Below are 19,256 nucleotides of genomic sequence, written 5' to 3'. Positions count from 1 at the left end.
TTGTAAGCGAAGCAAGGTTGGGCCTGGGTCGTACTTGGATGGGAGATAGCTAGGGAATGCCAGGTTCTCTAAGCTTTAGGGGCTGTGTGGCGCAGGAGGTAGAGCAGTTGGCTTTGGGACCAAACATTCCTGTTTCGATTCATGGCTTCTCCTAGTGTGTCAAAGTGTTGTTGAGCAAGAGACTGAGCCCTTAATTGCTCCCCTGGTGCTGATTGATGGCAAGCCTACTTCTCATGGTTGATCCATGATGTTTTAATTGCAGAAAACGAATTTCCCCTCGGGGATTAATAAACGATACTGTAAATTATTATAAGAATAAACACTAGCAGGTACCATGATTATTCAATTCTGATAATGACAATCTGTCACACTAAAGTTTCAAGTGCTGCCATTTTGCAAACAATTCTTCATAGACAAATTTAGCCAAGGCTTGTACATTATATCAAACATTATGTTAATTTTCTTTGAGCTGTATGGAGTGTACAAAATCAACAAAGGGGAGTTGGGCTAGTCATTTCCTTTTCTTTTTCAATTTTAATTTTCCAAAATGTACACAGTACAGTATATATTGTATACAAGGACAACAGATTACCCAATTAGTGTGTCTAATGAATGTGGGTGATGTAATTTCACTGAGATATAATTACAAATGATCATCAAAAATGATAGCTTCTCTTACATACCTTCATTTCCTGCTTGAATGAGCTTCCATTTTCCAAGAATGGCTTCACCATTTCCTCAGTGACTGGAAAATTCGGAGGAAGCGCTGAGAGCCTCTCAATTACATTGGGTTGAACATGTTCAGACACCGGTAACCATAAAACTCAGACTTTTCCAGTTCTCTAGAACAATCTCTGGAACAACGACAATTACATCTAAAATGTAACCACCAAACCAACCAACAAAACAAACAATAACAACAAACAAATGAATTCAAATCACACAACATTGTTGTCTTACTTAACCAGAACATCTTTTTTATGGCAACAGTGCTTTTCCATTTTTCAGAAGATCCAATTAGCTCTTTCATCGAGTATTCCAGGCCACTGAAGTGAGATATGGTAAAGTACACCAACTGATTACTTCTTGCCATTAACTCATTAGTTTAAAACCCAATAGAATATAGTGTTGCGCCCAATAATATAATATCTCATCTTTTTGTCCTTTAATTTTTTCCCTTCAGGGGTTGCCACAGTAAATCAACCTCCTCCATCTAACCCTATACGCTGTATTCTCTTTTCTCACACCAACTAATTTCATGTACTCTTTCATGCAGCCCATAAATCTTCTCTTACTGAACAAGCCTTTCTCGTCTCCATCTTCGGCCCACAGTTACCCAATTTCCCTGATACCCTGTTGGCTACATGCACCAATGGCGGTCATTGATAACCTGGGGCTCGACCGATTAGGTATGCGAATTGGAATTACGAGTAGTATATTTTGTTTTAGCACAAGTTTTACGCCAGATGCCCTTCCCGAAGCAACCCTCTGGATGTCTTTGGGCTTGTGCCCCTGGGGAAGCATTGTATTTTGAGACAATGTATTTTCAAAATATATTTTCTGGGCTATAAATTAGGAAACTAATTGTGCGTGTGCGTGTGTGTGTGTAGATGGTTGGGTTGTGGTGTGTTATTCTAGGAAAACTGAGGCCTTCATTTACTTACAATGCTAACAAAACCAATGCTTCAATGAATATGACATTTTTCCATTTGATTTGAAACAGATGGTTTTCATAAACTATTCGCTATGAAGTTCCTTTGAAAGATGAACTTAAAACAAAGTGCAAATAGCCTGAAACATTTGAATGGATTGAACTAAATCGTGAACTAAAACACATAATATAGTCCTCTGGGTGTGATGAACACTGCCATACCATATCTCCAAAAATGCAGTATACGCCTGTCGTTTTGACATCTTCACAATTGTTAGGTATATAATTAGTTATTTAGGGTATTCTATGCCAGCAGATATTGTACAGCGTCATTAGATCTTGTATTAATATTATTCCTAATAATATAATTGTATTAATAATTAATTATCCACAAGTGAATGAGCCATAGGTTCTTATTTATTTCAGATGTGTCTGTTACCTGATACAGTCCCTTCCACCTTAATTCATTCCAGCTGCGCTTGCCTCATAGACATTGGAGCCAGTCGTAGCTCCTCTCACCAATCCAACTTTGAACTCACACATTAAGTCCAGACTTTCCGTTTTAATGTTTGATTTGCTCTTTCTACTAGTCCTTGTGACAGAGGATGATAAGCCAAACTGATCTAATGTGTCCAACCTATCACGCCTTCTATCTCCCGCAGGTTGTTTATTATTGAATGAGTCCCATTGTCAGACCTCATGACTCTCGGAACTCCATACCGAGGTATCAGTTCAGTTTTGAGACACTTAATTATGGTATTTGGTATCTTCCCTTTTGGATGACCTCCGATGCTCTTTAGAAAGGCTTCACCCAGAAGGAACTCATACTGTGGGGCCAAGTACAACAATCATGTTGTCGGAGCGAGTCATGCCAGCACTAGTTTCAAAGTCATTAGTTATTCTGGAGATGATGTAACTCTCATCTTCGTCCTCTTTCTTTTATGCAGGTAAACACCTAGGGCATATTGACTTATAGCTGTAAAATATTCTGCAGGGCCATATTCAAGTCATTGACAGTCTTTGTAATGTTCATTATCCCATTATTTGTGACTGTAATCCAGATGGATAATCTCCAACCTAGCTCCAGAAGTAATGTTGGAGCCATGCCAGAGTGTTTGTCATCTTCTGGGGGGGGGGCATGTCTTGTCTCTGTCCTCCTCCTTTGGCTGATCAGCATCAGCCAATCATAGTCATCTTGGTCCGAATGGACCGTATTCTATGACCTCTGACCCTCCCCTGTCAGCGGAGCTGGAAGAAGGGATTATTGAGAGCCTTTGTGCTAGACTGTGTGGAAGATGCTGCTTGCCTGATGGTGTTTGCCTGATGTTCCTGACTCCTTCTCTACTACCTGTCATTCCATCCTGTATAGCCTTTCCTTCTCTCCTTTCTGCCTCATCTCGCCGCATTCTCAAACATTTGAGTTGTCCTTGACTTTTCTCACTTTTCTCATGTCTCTTATGCCCATTTTGTTGTACTTTTTTTTTCTTTCTTTGATGTTGTTTTGAAATACATCAATTTAGTTTAGACTAAAAGAACCCGTACTAAGTAACCCCTTATTATCCTCATTACCTCAGATATTTGTATGGTTGTATGACATAATTTTCATCTTCCCATTTTTGTGCATGGCTTTTGTGCCCCCTGTTGTCCATTTTGCTTACCCACACTTCAACTATGACACTCCCTTCTGGTTTTCCTATGATGAGACCTTGTAGTGGTTAAAATCCAGCCACAATTATAAGATATGTCTTTCTCATTAGTAGGCATCAGTATTTTGTCTATCTGTCTTTCCTTTCAATAGGGATCAAGATTTTATTTACTCTCTCCTAGATAATTGTAAAAACAGTAAAATATGGAGAAAAAAAACAGATTATAAAGTCTAACAATGGTTAAGCGAGTGCATCACACCGCAGCGCAAAGGGGTGAATCACCAGAGGTGAATTTGTTTTTATTTACTTATTTATAGCTTCATGATTGCCTTTGGTGGCTCCTGACAAGATTATCGTGGGGGGGATCTTTTGTCATGATGACTAAGGTGGCCCATTAAATAGGTAAAGTAACAGGTGACTAGATAATTGTCCTAATTTACATTTCTCTTGAGCACTACAATTTGTAACCAATATTTGGCAAATGAAACACAAAGATGTTCCCTCTAGCTACAAGGAAGATACATCTAAGATTGTTTACAAGTGAAATAATCTTCATTGACCATAGTGGATTCACTATTCATTTATTGAAGAACTGTCAATTTACCCCAGATATCTCTGAATTGAAGAGAAGTGCAGCCTGATGGGGGCACAAGACAGTGTCTCTCTGTAGTGGTCCCAGGCCCAAAAATATGCAGATGGTTGTGTCAAGAAGGGCATAACACATAAAACTTGTGCCAAATCAAATATGCAAATCAAACCCAAGAATCTAATACCAGATCAGTCAAGGCCCAGGTTAAAAAACATCTTCCTTTGGTGCCAATAGCCTACAGCGTACCAGTGGAAATCGGGCTACTGTGGGTCAAAGAAGGAGAGAAGGAAGGTATGCTTCGAAGCAGAGAGAGAAGAGGAAAGGCAAGAGTTTTGGATTGAGACTAGGGACTCTGACTATAGGCACCATGACAGGAAAAGCTAGAGAATTGGTTTACATGCAGGGAAGGAAGGTGGATATACTGTGTGTCCAGGAGACTCGGTGGAAAGGTAGCAAGGCTAGAAGCTTAGGAGCAGGTTTTGAGTTGTACTATCATAGTATTGACTGGAAGAGAACTAGAGTAGGATGTATCTTGAAGGAGGAGTTTGTGAGGAATGTTTTGAAGGCTAAAAGTGTCAGATAGACATATTAGTCTGAAACTAGAAATTGAAAGTATTGAATTTCTGTAGCGAATACTTTTTTCCAGAAAAGGCAGGAAGAGTAACTTTTAAGAGCAGAGGTAGCAACATGCAGGTAGACTACCTGTTCTATAGATGATGTAATCTAAAGGAGATTAGTGACTGCAAAATAGTGGTCGGTGAGATTATAGCCAGACAGCATAGGGTGGTGGTTTTTAGGATGAATTTGGTGAAAAGAAAGGTAAAGAGGAAAAAGGTAGAGGAGAAGCCGGAGTAGTGGAAGCTGAAAGGGGAAAGAGTGCGATATAGTTTTCAGGGAGGAGTTGAGAGAGGCTCTGGTTGGTCAGGGAGGTTGGTCTGGTTGGTCGCCACACATATCATTCAGCAAATGATGAATGGGGTGATTGTGAAAATGTTACAAAATAAGGAAACTGTAAACATGCATGGGCACCAAAAAAGACACATTTCCCTGTTTATCCCATGAAATGTCTGTATTTATACATTTTGGTCAGAAAAGCATGCAACTCAAATGTATGCACTATTTTAAACAGAATGTGCATTAATGGCCTAAAATCACAGTGAAGCATAAACCGTTCCCAATGTGAATGTGACAAAAAAAAAGGAAAAGATGCATACAACCGTTTTTTGCATGTGGCAAGAATCATCCTGTATAACATACTATCATGAATGAACTGAGATCGATGTCAAATATTATATTTTTGTTGAAGTATGACTGAAATGCAAATACATCTTCCTCCCTCTACCTGTAGTCTGGATATTTCCTCATCTTCCTCATGCAGACATTGAGGCTCTAAGGATCAACCACAGTTAGCCATCCATCCATCCATCCATCCATCCATCCATCCATCCATCCATCCATCCATCCATCCATCCATCCATCCATCCATCCATCCATTTTTTGTATTCTATTGACTCCGTCTATCTCTTTGGGTGCATTTTTAATGAGAAATGATGTGCTTTTAAATCATATTATTTAGATCTTTGATTGATTAAACATTTGATGAATGTGTTTCTTAAGACATGTAATGACCTTGTGATTTTCTCTAACCAAAACTTTTTTGATGCAGGATAGTTGACATATTACTTGAAAAAATAAAGAATTCATCATTAATTCATCCAGCAAACTAGCTGTTTGCTGTCCTGGTGTCACACACTGTAAGAAATAACAAGGTTGAAATCCCAATACCTAAGTACAAATCACAATGCACAATTCACACTTACTTTATCCTAACTAATAAACACATACAATACACTATAATGACAGTGTCCCTGCTTTCTCACAGAACCATAGACAACAACTGAAAAGATATCAGCAACTTAATTGCAACTGTGGAGAATTTATTTGGGATGACCGTCACCTCAAAGTACCAATAAGGTCAAAGTTTTTAAATATTTATACTGTTCTCTAATCCAGCAGGGTCTAGATATGTGTAGGGCAATTCAATCTGTGAATTTCTAACAGTGATCGCTTTGCTCAGGTTGGACAAATTGACCTGAAATTCTTCAATTATCTGCTTCGGGACAGGCTCATCAAATTGTACTTCCGGGTATGTACCCAATGGCACCTACCAAAATAAAAACAAGTGTATAGGCAATCATATGAACTGAAAGATTTTTAACGGTATGCTCATTTGCAATCAGACTTACAGAATCTGAATACTTGTTTGAAAGCAGCCATGCCATTGCCACAAATTTTGTTGTCTCATCCCTGTTTGGAAGTGCCTGCAGAATTGTCTCCAAGTTTGTCTTTCCCTTGGTGGATGGCGGTTCATTGTGCAACAGAAGTGATGCATTTGGCGCGAAGGAGTAGAAATCAAACTAAATTTGAAAAGGGATTACAGTCACTGTAGATTGTCTCTGTCACTGAGAACCTAAATCATGCTTAACACGAAATAGACAATTAAAGAATTTGTTTTTTCAAGTATTGCCTCACCTGTCCATTGTTGACTGCAGGGTGTTGAACTGATACAGTGAAGATCACCATTGTGATAAACTTGATCACTTCCTGCACAGTATGGAAGCACTCTGGAATTCCTGTTATAAACATCCTTGTCATTTAATTGATCTATTCAATACCTGAAAATGCTTTTTAATATCTTCATTTACATTAGATTGTGTTAAATACCTGATGATTTGTTTCCCAAAAAGCCATGGGTGAATATCTCTTGGATCCATTCCTGGAGCTCAGAGTCTTTGCATACTTCACAGTCGGAAGGATAATAGTACTCTATCATTCCAGTTACAAAGCTTGAAAAATGAAAATTAAAAATTAAAATTAATTGACAATGTTTTTGGAAATGTATTTCCTTAAGCTACAAACAAACAAAGAAACTGGAGAATAAACCTATTAATGATGCTCCACAGTTTCAGGCCATCATCTCTGTAGTAAAAGTTGGGAATAGACTCCAATCCTCGAGCTGTTATGTTGTCTGGAAGACAGAGGGAGCTGTAGGTAGTTTCAGCATGAGACTTCCCCATCAGCTCTGCGATGCCCTCAAGTCCAAGAGAACACTAAAAATTCACAACACACGTTTTTAATCGTATTAAAAAGAGAAAATGAGCAAAGGTGCAATTTGATTATCTGAACAGTCAGAGTGCAAATATGAAGGTTGAATATGATTACCTTACTCAAAACCCCATCAGGTCCTAAGAGAATTTCACGAGCCGCAATATTAATGTGGAGAGTGTACAGGAAATGTGGGGTCAGCAGCTGTATTTGAAAACACAATTTCAAATTCTTAGCAAGGATCATCAATTAATGTTTTTGCATACCTACCACAATCACCTCTCTTATTAAGCCAGTTGAAATGCTCAGATTTTCATTTAACAATTCAGAACAAACAATCTTATTTTGTGGCTGCTTTGTAATGCTACCTTGTAGATGGGATGAATCTCAGGAAGAGAGCGAACAGTGGCAATATTGAACACCTCAGCAAGAAGGTGAGTATTGAGGAGGTGATGAACCACTTGATGATCCAAGGAATCTACATTTTTGATAAACATTCTGGCAAGAAGCCAGTCAGTTTCTGAGTCACTTGGTAAAAAGATAGGATTCTGGTCAGAGGGTTGTTGCTGCAGCTGCAAACACATTGTCAGTTCAGGAAAATAACAATTAAGTGAAACAGAAGGACTTTATTTGAAAATTTGTATGTGAACAAAACAGTGACTTCAGCTGAACTTAAAAGTACCACTGTTGTTAGGCAAATACCTGAATTGCAATCGGCATCAATTTGTTCTCAGTATCCAAATAGAACAAACAGAGTCCAGGCGTAATGTGTAAGCGCTTGCTGTTGTTCATTCTCGGGGATATTCCTTCCATTTTCTTCTGGTCATACAGGAATATATTCCCTTTCTATGCATGAGTTAGAAGAGAGGATTTGAGATGTGTTTGAGACAGCATGCACTGTTGTAACTGACGTTTTTGTTGTTTTCTGGTCTTTGCAACCATATCTGGTCTCAAAATTTGCAGAGCTCTCCTTTCCAAACACACTCAGCCGAACAACACCAATGCTTCTCCATAAAACAACAGAAAAAGATAAAACCAACAGATATTTGAATTTTGAATACTTTGAATTTATTTATTCTACACTTGTAACGCAGCCCAAGTGACCTGATTGACATTCTATTTTTTCTTTAAAATGTCACACTAAAATTTCAAGTGCAAGTCATTTTGCGAACACTTCTTTAAAGACCACCATTTGACCACAGCTTGTAATATTTAAACATTCTGTTATTTTCTTTGAGGTGCTTTGTATGGTAAGTATATCAGCAAAATGGAGTTGAGGCTAGTCATTTTCCTTTTTTCTTTCAATTTAAATGTCAGAAATGTGCATCCATCTATTTTTTTTCACAGAGAGAACAGATATTTCAAATCAGTTTTTAATGAATGTGGGTAATGTTATTTCACTGGGATACAAGTACGAATGATCTCAGACATCGAAAATGATTGCATTTCTTACATACCTTCATTTCCTGCTCGAGTGAACTTCCATTTTCCAAGAATGGCTTCACCATTTCCTCAGTGACTGGAAAATTTGGAGGAAGCACTGAGAGACGCTTGATTACGTTGGGGTTTATCCCATTCAGAAACTGGTAACCAAAAAATTCATCCCTTTTCCAGTTTTCTTTTACAAACTCTGGAAGAATGACAATTACATCTACATTTTGGTCATTCAGTTTTCATGTAGACTGAAGATTAGCTTTGTCAACATATATACTATGGTTTAAATTAACAATGATCTAAATAAATAAATTTACATACTTTCATTCAAAATGTAAAACCAGTTGTCACTGAATTTTGAAGAGCAATTGGTCCCACAATACACTAGCACTGTGAAATGCTTTTATAGTCATTACCTGTTCGGCAATGAGAATTTCAGGCACTCACATTTTTGCATAAACAACCAAACAAACCACACAAGCAAATACCTGACATTGTCGTCTTATTCAACCAGAAGATCTTTGTCATAGCTTCAATGTTTTCCCACTTTTTAGTAGATCCAACCAGCCCTTTAATCAAGAGTTCCAGGCCACTGAAGTAAGATACAATAAATGTCAACAGCATTTTACTGCTTGCCATTAACTCATTAGTTTAAAACCTAATAAATTGCAATGTTGCTGGCAAAAATGTGATTCAATAGGAAATAGGGCCAGAGTGTCACCTCATCATTTTTGTATGATTTATTTCAGATGATCTGACTTTTGAGAACTGGTATTCATCTGGGAGTTCGGATCTCGTGAGACTGATGTAGTGAGGAACTCCGAACTGCCCTCTTTTCCATCTAAAGAAGAGAAAAGACAATAGCTTTCCTGAATTCACAAAGAAATCTTTGAAAATCAGCTCCTGAGGCTGTACTTGTAGCTCGAACAGCATCCCAAATGTCTGAATACTTACTTGTACATGTTCTTTCTAGACATGAGCTGTTTTTTCCGGTGATCAGTCAACAGCGAATGGTTATCCTCAAAGATTTTCATGGCTGAGATAGAATGTCCAGATATTTGATTAAATTTCAGCTGACCTCCACACCACAAAAGTAGCTCTCTAAATCATATTTTGTTACTATGGGTTTTACAACGGACCTCTTCCTCCTCTCAGCTCCACACATTCTCCTCTTGACACCCATCTGTAACAAGGGAAAAGAATGGCTTCTCCCTCTGGAGTAGTCACAACTACTTTTGAACAGAACCACTCATCTTCTGGCAAAGGTAAGGCGGCAGTCTTCTCTATCCTGAGCAGCAGAAGTTTCCCGAGTGTTGTGCCTGTTTTTAAGGTGTAGGAACTTGTCTAAAAGTGAGAGTTGAGTCACCAAATTATCTAAAAAGTATTGAAAAATTAATTTTGCAAACATTTTCAAGCATACATTTAAAAAAATATATAGTGCATTTTCAACAGTTTCAAAAGGTTACTCTCCATCCTTTATATCACAGATTATTCAAGAAAATAAGAACAATAAGTAGTTGAACAATAAGTTCAACTACAAAGTCAAAAAAACTGATATCACAAAATAGAATACACTAAAAGCAGTGCAGAAAGATAGTATTAATATTGTTGAAGTGCATTTTGAGACAACATATTTTCAAATACATATTCTCTAGGTGGTGTGTGTGTGTGTGTGTGTGTGTGTGTGTGTGTGTGTGTGTGTGTGTGTGTGTGTGTGTGTGTGTGTGTGTGTGTGTGTGTGTGTGTGTGTGTGTGTGTGTGTTATTCTACATAAACTGAGGCTTTCATTACTTACAAGACTACCTAAACCTGTGGATGAATAAACCTGACATTTTTCCTGATTTTAAGTTGAAATAGATGTTTTTCATCTTTCTATTTTAGCCTTATTGATTAAACTAAACCCCCTAAAAGAGACTATAGAAATCTGAAGCAACACAGTTCTGACAAACACTGCCCAACCAGGGCAAAAGTGCAGCATACTCCTGTCTTTTGAAATCGTCACAATTATCAGGTATAATTTTAGTTTTATGGTTCTATGACAACAGATGTTTTTCAGCATCAGTAGTTATTATATTAATAATCCACAAGGAATAAATTAGCACTTGTTTATTTCAAAATTATACATTTCTTTCTGGATATCAATCTCATTAAGTTTTTCTGTATGCACTTTTGTTATGGTTTACATATGCAAGCATATGCAAAGTTACTGCTGGAGAATATTTGCAACTAATCATAGTTCCCTTTCTAAATATTATATAATTTAAAACAGTATGTATGATGAATGTATAAAGAGCAATACAGTTATTTTTGTCTTCTTTACTTAATAGTTTGAGCAAATACATGTAATGCAAACTACTTTGGTGCTACTTCATTTCTGAAATGCAATTCAAGATAATAAGGCATAAAAGACCCATAAGGCAAATAAAATCTCCTCTGGCATTCATCGGACAGACACTTGTCTGATTCAAATATAAAATGTGTTTAAAGATAACCAAAAAAAGTCTTGCCATCTGCATTTTAGGTAAGACGTACCTGTCCAGTTGTAAAATCGATGCCAAAGTTGTCCAACTCAGTTTGCTCACTCTGCCCATGTGTTCCAAATAAAGTGATGAGTATGTTGTCAATTGTACCAGCATATTTCCACTCACCTGTTGTTACTTCAACTATATACTTAGCCATGGTGTTCTCCAAGGATATCTCTATTAAAAAAAAAAAAAAAGAAAGAAAATGATAAGACTTTTAGAATTTTTGCAAATGCCTCCAGAAATATGTATATTCTAAATAATAAAGCATCCAAAAGCTCAGAACACTTTCCTTGGTAAAATTAAACATTTTGTGTGACACACCTAGTACAAATTGCTTTATGACAGGTCAATAATAAATTACCTTTCGCTGGACTGCAAAACAGGTTATTTGCTCATTGTCTCTACCTTAGAAGTAGTAGAGTTCTTGATTTAACCCATCCCACTCTAATAGATGATGACACACAAGGCATTGTTGTTTAACCAGTTTTAACGGCCTGATGGAAGGGGAGCCCTCATGCCTCAAGTTTTCTTTCATACCTGTTTATGTCTGGATTACATGCTCTTTCTCTTTAAATGCAATAGAATGTGCCCTTACATTCAGAAAAATGATTATACAAATGGTTAATGTTTTATGCTGAAGTTGGCTGCTGATGAAAAGTATTTAATTCAGCGCAAATAATTAAATGGTTATTTGGAGTTTATAGGGCTTTTCTTTGTGGACACAGTAGGATTTCCTGCATGTGTGGCCACTGACAAACCATAACCACAGAGCAGATCAAATTGAAACTCCAAATTATTCCATCAGTATGAATATGAGACTAGTGACCAGTTTCGAGTGAACCCTTCCCATGACAATGTGCTGCGGGACAGCATTTTTTGAACTTTTTACCTTGCAACACTGATGCCTGATAGGAATCTCATCAATGGTTTATTTAGCAGGCAGGGAAAGCAGCTACAGCAGAGACTCCACCAGCTGATCAAACATCACTTTGCATTCAACATAAGGACCACTCTTTTTAGTGGACACAGAAAGAAATTACACAGCTGATCACCATTGCAAACAACAGAATATATTCCAAATCAAACAAAATTGCGAGTCAACCAACAGAGTTTAAAATCAAATCAAACAACAGAATGTAATGCATGTTGTTTTAAAAACCATTTTTGCTCTTCCACCAGTTCAGTCAGCAATGTTGAGATTTATCTATTATACACTCGTTGATACACACAAATACCCGCATACACATGCATTCTTTGCATGCATTCAAATCATGTGTTGCCCCAACCAATACCATGATTGCATGTACCTGCAGATACATGGAATTGTAGCACTGCCAACTTTCTGTTTGTGAGAGGGAATTTTGATATTATTCTTAAGATAATGCCACAGGCCAATTAAATATTTGTCTTTTCAGCAGGATACTATAATTTATTTTGTAAAATAAACAGTGATATCTAACAAGTACAGAGAAACACCCCTTGGCTTATAAAAATTATGCAATTTGGCTCAGTGTTTCAATTTAATCCTTCACCTCAAATTAATAAATAAAGTAGAAACTACTCATTGAGCTTTTTCCATTTGGCACACTTTGATCCAGCAATGACTGAGAGAAAAGAAAGACATTTTTAAGAAATGGGAAGACTTGTCTTGCTCAACAACATTTTGAAAGTCTAAGAGGAATGCAGGAATCTCACGGTTGAATGTTCGGTTCGAAAAATGACTGCTCTAACTCCCTTAACCATGCCTCCTCCAAATTAAATTTCATGGTTCAGACTTTTTAAGTTGCAATGTTGACTATATTTATCTCCCCAGGTGAACTTTAAGGTGACTAATCTAGTTTTCCTGTAGATATATGTGCTGATGCTGATGTGGCCTGGAAATGCAAGAGTTCAGCATCCTGTTTAAATGTAAGAGGGAGACATTTCCTCTGAACTCTTAAAATAAATTCTCACGCAAATTAAGTCAAACTTTGAGAAATACATGAATAGAATTTAGGATGAAAACCGATCTACAAACTAAATATGTGTATTAAATATGTTAAAATATGTTTATTCTTCACACTCTTTTAAGCGTTTACGGAACATTGAGTGCAGCTTGATGTGCAATTCACAAAGTGCAGGTGCAAGGATGAGAGCAGTTTAAATTGCAGTAGTTATGTTGAGGGTGGGCGTGGTCCTTGGCGATAGAGGCAGCTCTCCTGTGGACACTGCAATGGTAGATGCTCTGCAGAGAAGGCAGTGGGGTTCTGATGATCCTCTTCACAGTCTTTCGTCAGAATTGTTACAGCTATAGAGGGATAAAGTTGATGAGCTATACAATGAAGTTATAGTTACAGTTAATAGAGTAAATACTGTTAATAGCTGTATGGCTTCATGCCAAGAAAGAGTACTACAGATGCAGTGTTTGTTTTGAGAATGCTAATAGAGAAGTACAGAGAAGGCCAGAGGGAGCTGCATTGTGTTTTTGTATACCAAGAAAAAGCATATAACAGGGTGCCAAGAGAGAAACTGGTATTGTACGAGGAAGTCTGGAGTGGCATAGAAGTATATTAGACTGTTGCAGGACACGTTAGCTTTGAGACCATGGTGCAATGTGCTGTACGGGTAGGGCTTCATCAGGGATCAGCTCTGAGCCCCTTCTTGTTTGCGATGGTGATGGACAGGCTGACAGATGAGGTTAGACAGGAATCTCCATGGACCAAGATGTTTGCAAATAACATTGGAATCTGTAGTGAGAGCAGAGAACAGGTTGAGGAAAATCTAGAGAGGTGGAGCTGGAAAGGATAGGAATGAAGATTAGTCGCAGCAAGACAGAATATATGTGTGTGAATGAGAGGAACCCAAGTGGAACAGTGAGGCTACAGGGAGTGGAGATCGAGAAGTTGGAGGATTTCCGGTACTTTGGGTCAACAGTCCAAAGCAGCAGAGAGTGTAGAAAAGAGGTGGGTTCAAGCAGGTTGGAATGGGTGGAGAAAAGTGTCAGGGGTTCTATGCGATAGAAGACTATCAGCCAGAATGAAAGAAAAGTTATAAAAGACAGTGGTGAGACCAGCGATGCTGTATGGCTGGTGAGGGACCTGTTGCTACCATGACTGCAGGATAAGTTACATAATGAATGAATGAATGAATGAATCAATCAATCAATTAATCAATGTTGTATTTACGAGATTAAACTATTATCTATCATTATCTATTGTCTATTGTTTCCTGTTTTGTTCCTCGTTCTGTTGCACAGACGTTGAAATGTCTGTGCAACACAAGGTCAAGAGATTAACGGAAATGACGAAGACAATCATAAAGCGGAAATTGCTGATATGTAGAATATATGCACTGTATGCAACAGCAATATATAAAAGTAGTTTCCCAGCTTAAAACTAATTGGTTTGGTTTGAAAAGTGATGACGTAAGTGTTGCGCACTTCCTGGATACAGTTGCTAAGGTAGCTTGTTGCCTCCGCGACGCCACAGGCTAAATCACATAGTGTTTACCCATTCTTAATTATGGCGTTTGTTCATCACAATCAGAGAACTTACAATGGCGCTTACATCTTTTCAAGCAGACCGAGGCCTGTTGAGAACCGAACAAAATACAGGGAGGTTCCGTTAGAACAGTAAGTTACCTTTTACGAACGCAATAATATTTTGTTATATAACTTTTACGCTCTACTTACACCCCCTGCGCTTTTGAAATACTCTGCTAATGTTATCACCAAGCAAATCTTCAAAGCTATATCCTTGAGCCAAGAACGAATAACATCCTAAAAGTAACCTTTTGGAAATCTTGTTTATTGCACTGCATTTTCTCTTGTCAATGTAGAGCACAGAGTAACTATGGAAACATTATGTATGATCGGCGTGTTGTAAGAGGGAACACTTATGCCCAACACATCACACCAGCTGTAAGTGTTAATGTTGTTTGTCAAGAACTGCTTGTTTATTCATTTATTTATTTATTCATTCATATGAATTTTTCAAACCATGCATTAACTTGTGACAGATGACTCGAATCGATGCTGTGGAAATCCAAAGACAGCAAGAAATAAGGAAGAGGATGGTGGCTCGCAGAAGGACCCGTGACCAGTTAAGGTCAAGGACACCAGAGGCTGTGCAGGGCAGAAAACACATTGATATACAAACGGGTGACACAACTCTCATGATATACAGGGAGCTCCTCCCTCTGCAATTAGTTTATACAAGTTTCTCCTGTGTGCTTCCATCTTTAATGCATGCCTGTCTTTTTTCAGACCAGTATCTTGAAGAACTGAGTGATATCATCGTAGCAAAAGATACTGAATGCCAGACTGACAGCTTTCTGGACAGACCTGCAACTCCACTCTTCATCCCTGCCAAAATTGGAAAAGATGTAGGGACACAAATAGAGGAGGGAGAGGTATGTGTCAAGGCAGAATGCCCCAAACTTTATACAGTAAAATTTCTTTATATAAAGGGTATCACTTGATGTTCAACTTACTTTTCTATTCAATAGAAATATTGAATATTCAGCCCTTGTTGTTTGACACACTCTAAGTATATTGGAAAACAAAATGTTGAAAAGCAAACTGTTTGTAGCACTTGGGGTCATTTCTTTGTTTTTCCTATCTCCTTTTTTCTCTCTTTGTAAACTCAATCGTTGTGTAAAAGATTGTAAAATATCTTTTGTTAGTTATAAGAGTTTAAGAGACTGGTGAATCAAAAAAGACAGGAGAATCAAGAAAGTTGGCAACAGGTCAGTCAAAACTTACTGATTTGCTTAATCTGACAGAAGGAAGGCAAATGAAATTTTTAGAAATAAAATCAAATAATGAAGCACAAAATGCATATTTTAACATATTATGTCATGGGAGTCATGAGATTTTATACATTCAGAAAGGATATAAAATTATTACTTATTCTGCAGCTTTTTGACTTTAGCACTGAAGTTCAACCGGTGTTGGAGGTCCTAGTGGGTAAGACAATCGAGCAGTCTCTGCTGGAGGTGATGGAAGAAGAGGAGCTGGCTAATCTTAGGGCCCAGCAGAAAGTCTTTTTGGAGCTTCGAAACGCTGAGTTGGCTGAAGTCCAACGGCTTCAAGAGGTTGAGAGGCGACGCAGTGAAGAAAAAGTATGTAATTTTTCAAGATTTATATGCAAATTACTTTATTTTTAATGAAGTTATATTTGGTCATACCCATTATAATGAAAAACCTGTCCCAAGCCAGCTCTAAAGCCTTATCCTTCACATCCACTGAAGGATTAGGTTTGAAGCTTTGGTTCAACAGTTAGCACATAACAAACATTTCAGGTACAAATGATTTCTTAAAGGAATAGTTGTGAGGCTCTGTTGGTAGAAAAAAAACAATTTGGCAACACAAGTTACTTTTATTGCTGGATAAGTATCTAAATCTGAATTGAAGAAGAATTGATATAGTATTTTATAACATTTCCCATTTCCAAAGACACACTGCTTGATTCACTCTGTATCTTAAGATTTACAGCTTCTAATAAGCTTTTGTCAAGGAGTTCAAAAAAGGCTTGAAAAAGGCTTTTATTGTCTGCATATTGCAGTTTTTTTAATGCATACCTTTCAATATGCTTCTGGCTTAAGGCACATAGAATTGCCCAGCAGAAGGAGGCACTACAGAAAGAAAGAGAGGCTGTGGAGAAGATTGCAGCCCGGGCATACACCCAGCAGTATTTGACTGATCTTCTACCAACTGTCCTTACCTCACTGAAGAACCATGGCTACTTCTATGACCCCATACAGAAAGGCGAGTGTTCCTTTTCTGCACAACGCACATACTACTTTTGATGCATCACTGCACATGCCCATTTTGCTTAATGAATATTTGTCAAATAGAAACTGTTAGCAAAAGATCGAATCATTCATTTACATGAAGGTTTTGGCTCTACTGATATCAAGTAACTGTGTCTGACATGCAGATATTGAGAATAATTTCTCCTGCTGGCTAATGGGTGAGGTGAGCAATTCTCTGGAGAGGAGAGCCATAACAACACACATATTAGACTGTAAGTTATAGTTTCAGTTTCTCTGTCTTTCTTCTTTGAGTTTTATAAAAAGATGGTCATCACTTATTTAGATTAGTTTAGTGTAAGTAAAAGTATGCCTGCCACGGCAGTAGCAGTGGATAACTACATCAGACATGCTAGATATGAGGCACGGATAATCATCAAATAATTCTTGAATAAAAGCTGTTTGTCTTCGTAAATTTAACAATTTCTTATTCTATAGATAAAACCAATTTCTCAAAATATCAATACAATCTTAAGTTGGTGGTGTTTTCATCTATTGGGTCTAAGACTTGAGCTGTGTGGTATCTCATGAATTGCTGAGATTTAACCAAATGTTTGATCTTGTCTGCTGTCCCAGCTATCATCCTTGATGTTACTCAGAAGAGGCTGGAGATGTTCAGAGACCTGGATTCACAGGTGTTGAAATCTGACCATTAGCAAAAAGGTTATTCGCCGAGTCAAGTCCAAGGATATTACTTCAACGGGAAATAAAACAGATTTCAAGTGGACAAAGTACTAAATGAGCTTGGGAGTGTTAAAGAGAATCATGTCTTATTGGTTCCCTAATATAGTTTTTGAAGGATTTTTCTGAATGAATACATTTAAGAGCAGTGAGGTCTCTTCTTTCATTTTTCATCTTACTACCTCTTTCTTGAGCTAACTAGCTTTCAGGCCTCTTAGCATGCAGCATTTGTCAGTCTTACTGCTCATCAGAGGGAAACTTTTGTCTTTATACTTGGAAAGAAAACTTAATCCTATACAGGTACCAGGTATCAGAAAACTCCAAAGCATATAACATGTGTTCCTCCTCCGATAGACTCATTCCTGATCCTATCCATTCTCCATAGCATCCATAGAACCATAGCATCTTTATCTCCAACCTCTAGCTCTGCCTCCTGTGTTTTCATCATTGGAACTGTTTCTAGGCCATATAGAATCGCTGGTCTCACCACTGTCTTGTACACCTTTCCTTTCATTCTGGCTGATAGTCTTCTTTCGCTGAGTACCCCTGACACTCACGAAACCACACTACATATTAAATCAACCCTCCGTTTGTTGTCTAATAGACTTGGACACACTCAAAGCTGATTCTGTAATGGGGAGCAAAAGCAAGTCATTGATTTGGAATAGGGAACATGTTTGAGGATTTAACAATCACAAGTGTTTTGTACTCTCGTATCACAAATGCATTGGCCATTTGTGAGTTGAAGAAAAAGAGACTGATGAAAGTATGTATTTTCATTAATTTGTCATGATGCACTGTGGTTTCATTTCTTTAAGATTCAAAATGAGCACAATTTACAATCCTGGGGCTATTGTTTTGTTTTGTTTTGTTTTTTTGACTGTACTGCAGTTAACCATTGGTTGATTTGAGATAGGAGACAAACAACAAGTGATTTAAACAAATACTTTATTGTTATTATTTCTTTTATTATTAAGGAATTAATAGAAACAAAATGATCAACGTCCCTTTTTCACACTGCTCTGTGTGTCACACTAAATCTTGAAGTGACTATATTTTTACATACCTTCATGCGTGTCACCATTTAGTTGAGATCATTATGTTTATACATCATATAGTGATGGCAGTGCCATCTCAGGAGGATTGTTGTAAATTGAAGCCATGTGCTTGAAGCCAAGGCTTTGTTGATTTATCTTATTATACATTTGGGGAAACAGTTCATCAGGTTATGTCAAATGAAATGGCTTTTATAGCAAAGTAGCATCTAGTTCATAAATGTGATACCTGAGTCTCGAATTGTGTGATGTTCCCTTGTAATGTTAAACTAATAGTCAATATCAACATTTAGTAGTAAAGAACTAATTGCTTTGGCATAAATGCAAACATTTATGAATCAATGCCTTATGTAATATATTCGTGTCTTCATTACTTTGCCTATTACTTGTATTACTTTCCATAACCATTACACAATACTCATCTCTAAACCTTTTCTAAAAAGTTTATGACGATGGACAATTTATCAGGCCGCCACTAGATGGTGACAAAAATGTAAAGATTATTTCCTCCCTGCGTTCTCAAACTCCTGACTGCGATTGTTGTTATGGTACTAAATTATAACCAAGCAACATTAAATATGACTGACCAGCAGCTAGTCTCATTTCAATGTGTTACTTCACAAGCCAGGACCCTAACAAGGCAAAAAAAAAAAGGTACGGTCACCGCTTCGAAAAAGGGTTCTCTTTTCTGTTTCAGATTTTTTGTGGGATTAGATGCTTCAGGAACTGGTTAGTTTGGCTGGCATCCAATCCTTTGCATGTTGTAGAATTGTTTTTTGC

General features: G+C 37.5%; 2 protein-coding genes across 8 annotated transcripts in view; one reads left to right on the top strand and one right to left on the bottom strand.

Moving 5' to 3' along the window:
- LOC147222814 (radial spoke head protein 3 homolog) overlaps nucleotides 1-19,226 on the top strand; it is a 65,079-nt gene extending 45,853 nt beyond the window's left edge. For 2 of the 5 annotated variants that reach the window (XM_086166882.1, XM_086166881.1), the window contains exons 2-10: nucleotides 9,581-9,690; nucleotides 14,507-14,560; nucleotides 14,767-14,848; nucleotides 14,947-15,088; nucleotides 15,194-15,339; nucleotides 15,847-16,050; nucleotides 16,534-16,696; nucleotides 16,869-16,955; nucleotides 17,317-19,226. In XM_086166882.1, the coding sequence (XP_086023008.1) occupies nucleotides 14,792-14,848; nucleotides 14,947-15,088; nucleotides 15,194-15,339; nucleotides 15,847-16,050; nucleotides 16,534-16,696; nucleotides 16,869-16,955; nucleotides 17,317-17,396 (879 nt within the window). In that variant the 5' untranslated portion in view covers nucleotides 9,581-9,690; nucleotides 14,507-14,560; nucleotides 14,767-14,791 and the 3' untranslated portion in view covers nucleotides 17,397-19,226. Of the gene's footprint in view, nucleotides 1-9,580; nucleotides 9,691-12,799; nucleotides 12,859-14,450; nucleotides 14,561-14,766; nucleotides 14,849-14,946; nucleotides 15,089-15,193; nucleotides 15,340-15,846; nucleotides 16,051-16,533; nucleotides 16,697-16,868; nucleotides 16,956-17,316 lie in introns of those variants that run through there. The other 3 variants (XM_086166880.1, XM_086166879.1, XM_086166878.1) reach the window with 3 other exon arrangements.
- Nucleotides 5,803-11,351, bottom strand: LOC147222815 (hydroperoxide isomerase ALOXE3-like). Of its 3 annotated transcripts, none has more exons than XM_086166875.1 (15): nucleotides 11,312-11,351; nucleotides 10,958-11,124; nucleotides 9,565-9,769; nucleotides 9,380-9,461; nucleotides 9,147-9,266; nucleotides 8,914-9,017; nucleotides 8,449-8,621; nucleotides 7,694-7,837; nucleotides 7,360-7,563; nucleotides 7,109-7,195; nucleotides 6,830-6,996; nucleotides 6,611-6,732; nucleotides 6,419-6,519; nucleotides 6,133-6,303; nucleotides 5,803-6,050 (listed from the first exon to the last, which is right to left on the bottom strand). In XM_086166875.1, exons 2-15 carry the CDS (start codon nucleotides 11,102-11,104, stop codon nucleotides 5,871-5,873), a joined length of 2,007 nt encoding a protein of 668 aa, XP_086023001.1. In that variant the 5' UTR covers nucleotides 11,105-11,124; nucleotides 11,312-11,351; the 3' UTR covers nucleotides 5,803-5,870. The 3 variants fall into 3 exon arrangements, with proteins under 3 accessions (XP_086023001.1, XP_086023000.1, XP_086023002.1); XM_086166874.1 differs by having other exon boundaries at nucleotides 11,272-11,323; XM_086166876.1 differs by lacking the exon at nucleotides 11,312-11,351 and having other exon boundaries at nucleotides 11,074-11,244.
- Nucleotides 19,227-19,256: the final 30 nt, after the last annotated feature.

This window comes from Fistularia commersonii, chromosome 20 (genome assembly GCF_037954325.1).
Source record: "Fistularia commersonii isolate RoL2024-O1a breed Wild chromosome 20, RoL_Fcom_v1.0, whole genome shotgun sequence".
NCBI lineage: Eukaryota > Metazoa > Chordata > Actinopteri > Syngnathiformes > Fistulariidae > Fistularia > Fistularia commersonii.
Note: the sequence above shows the minus strand (reverse complement) of the source record. Positions and strands in the feature narration are given on the sequence as shown.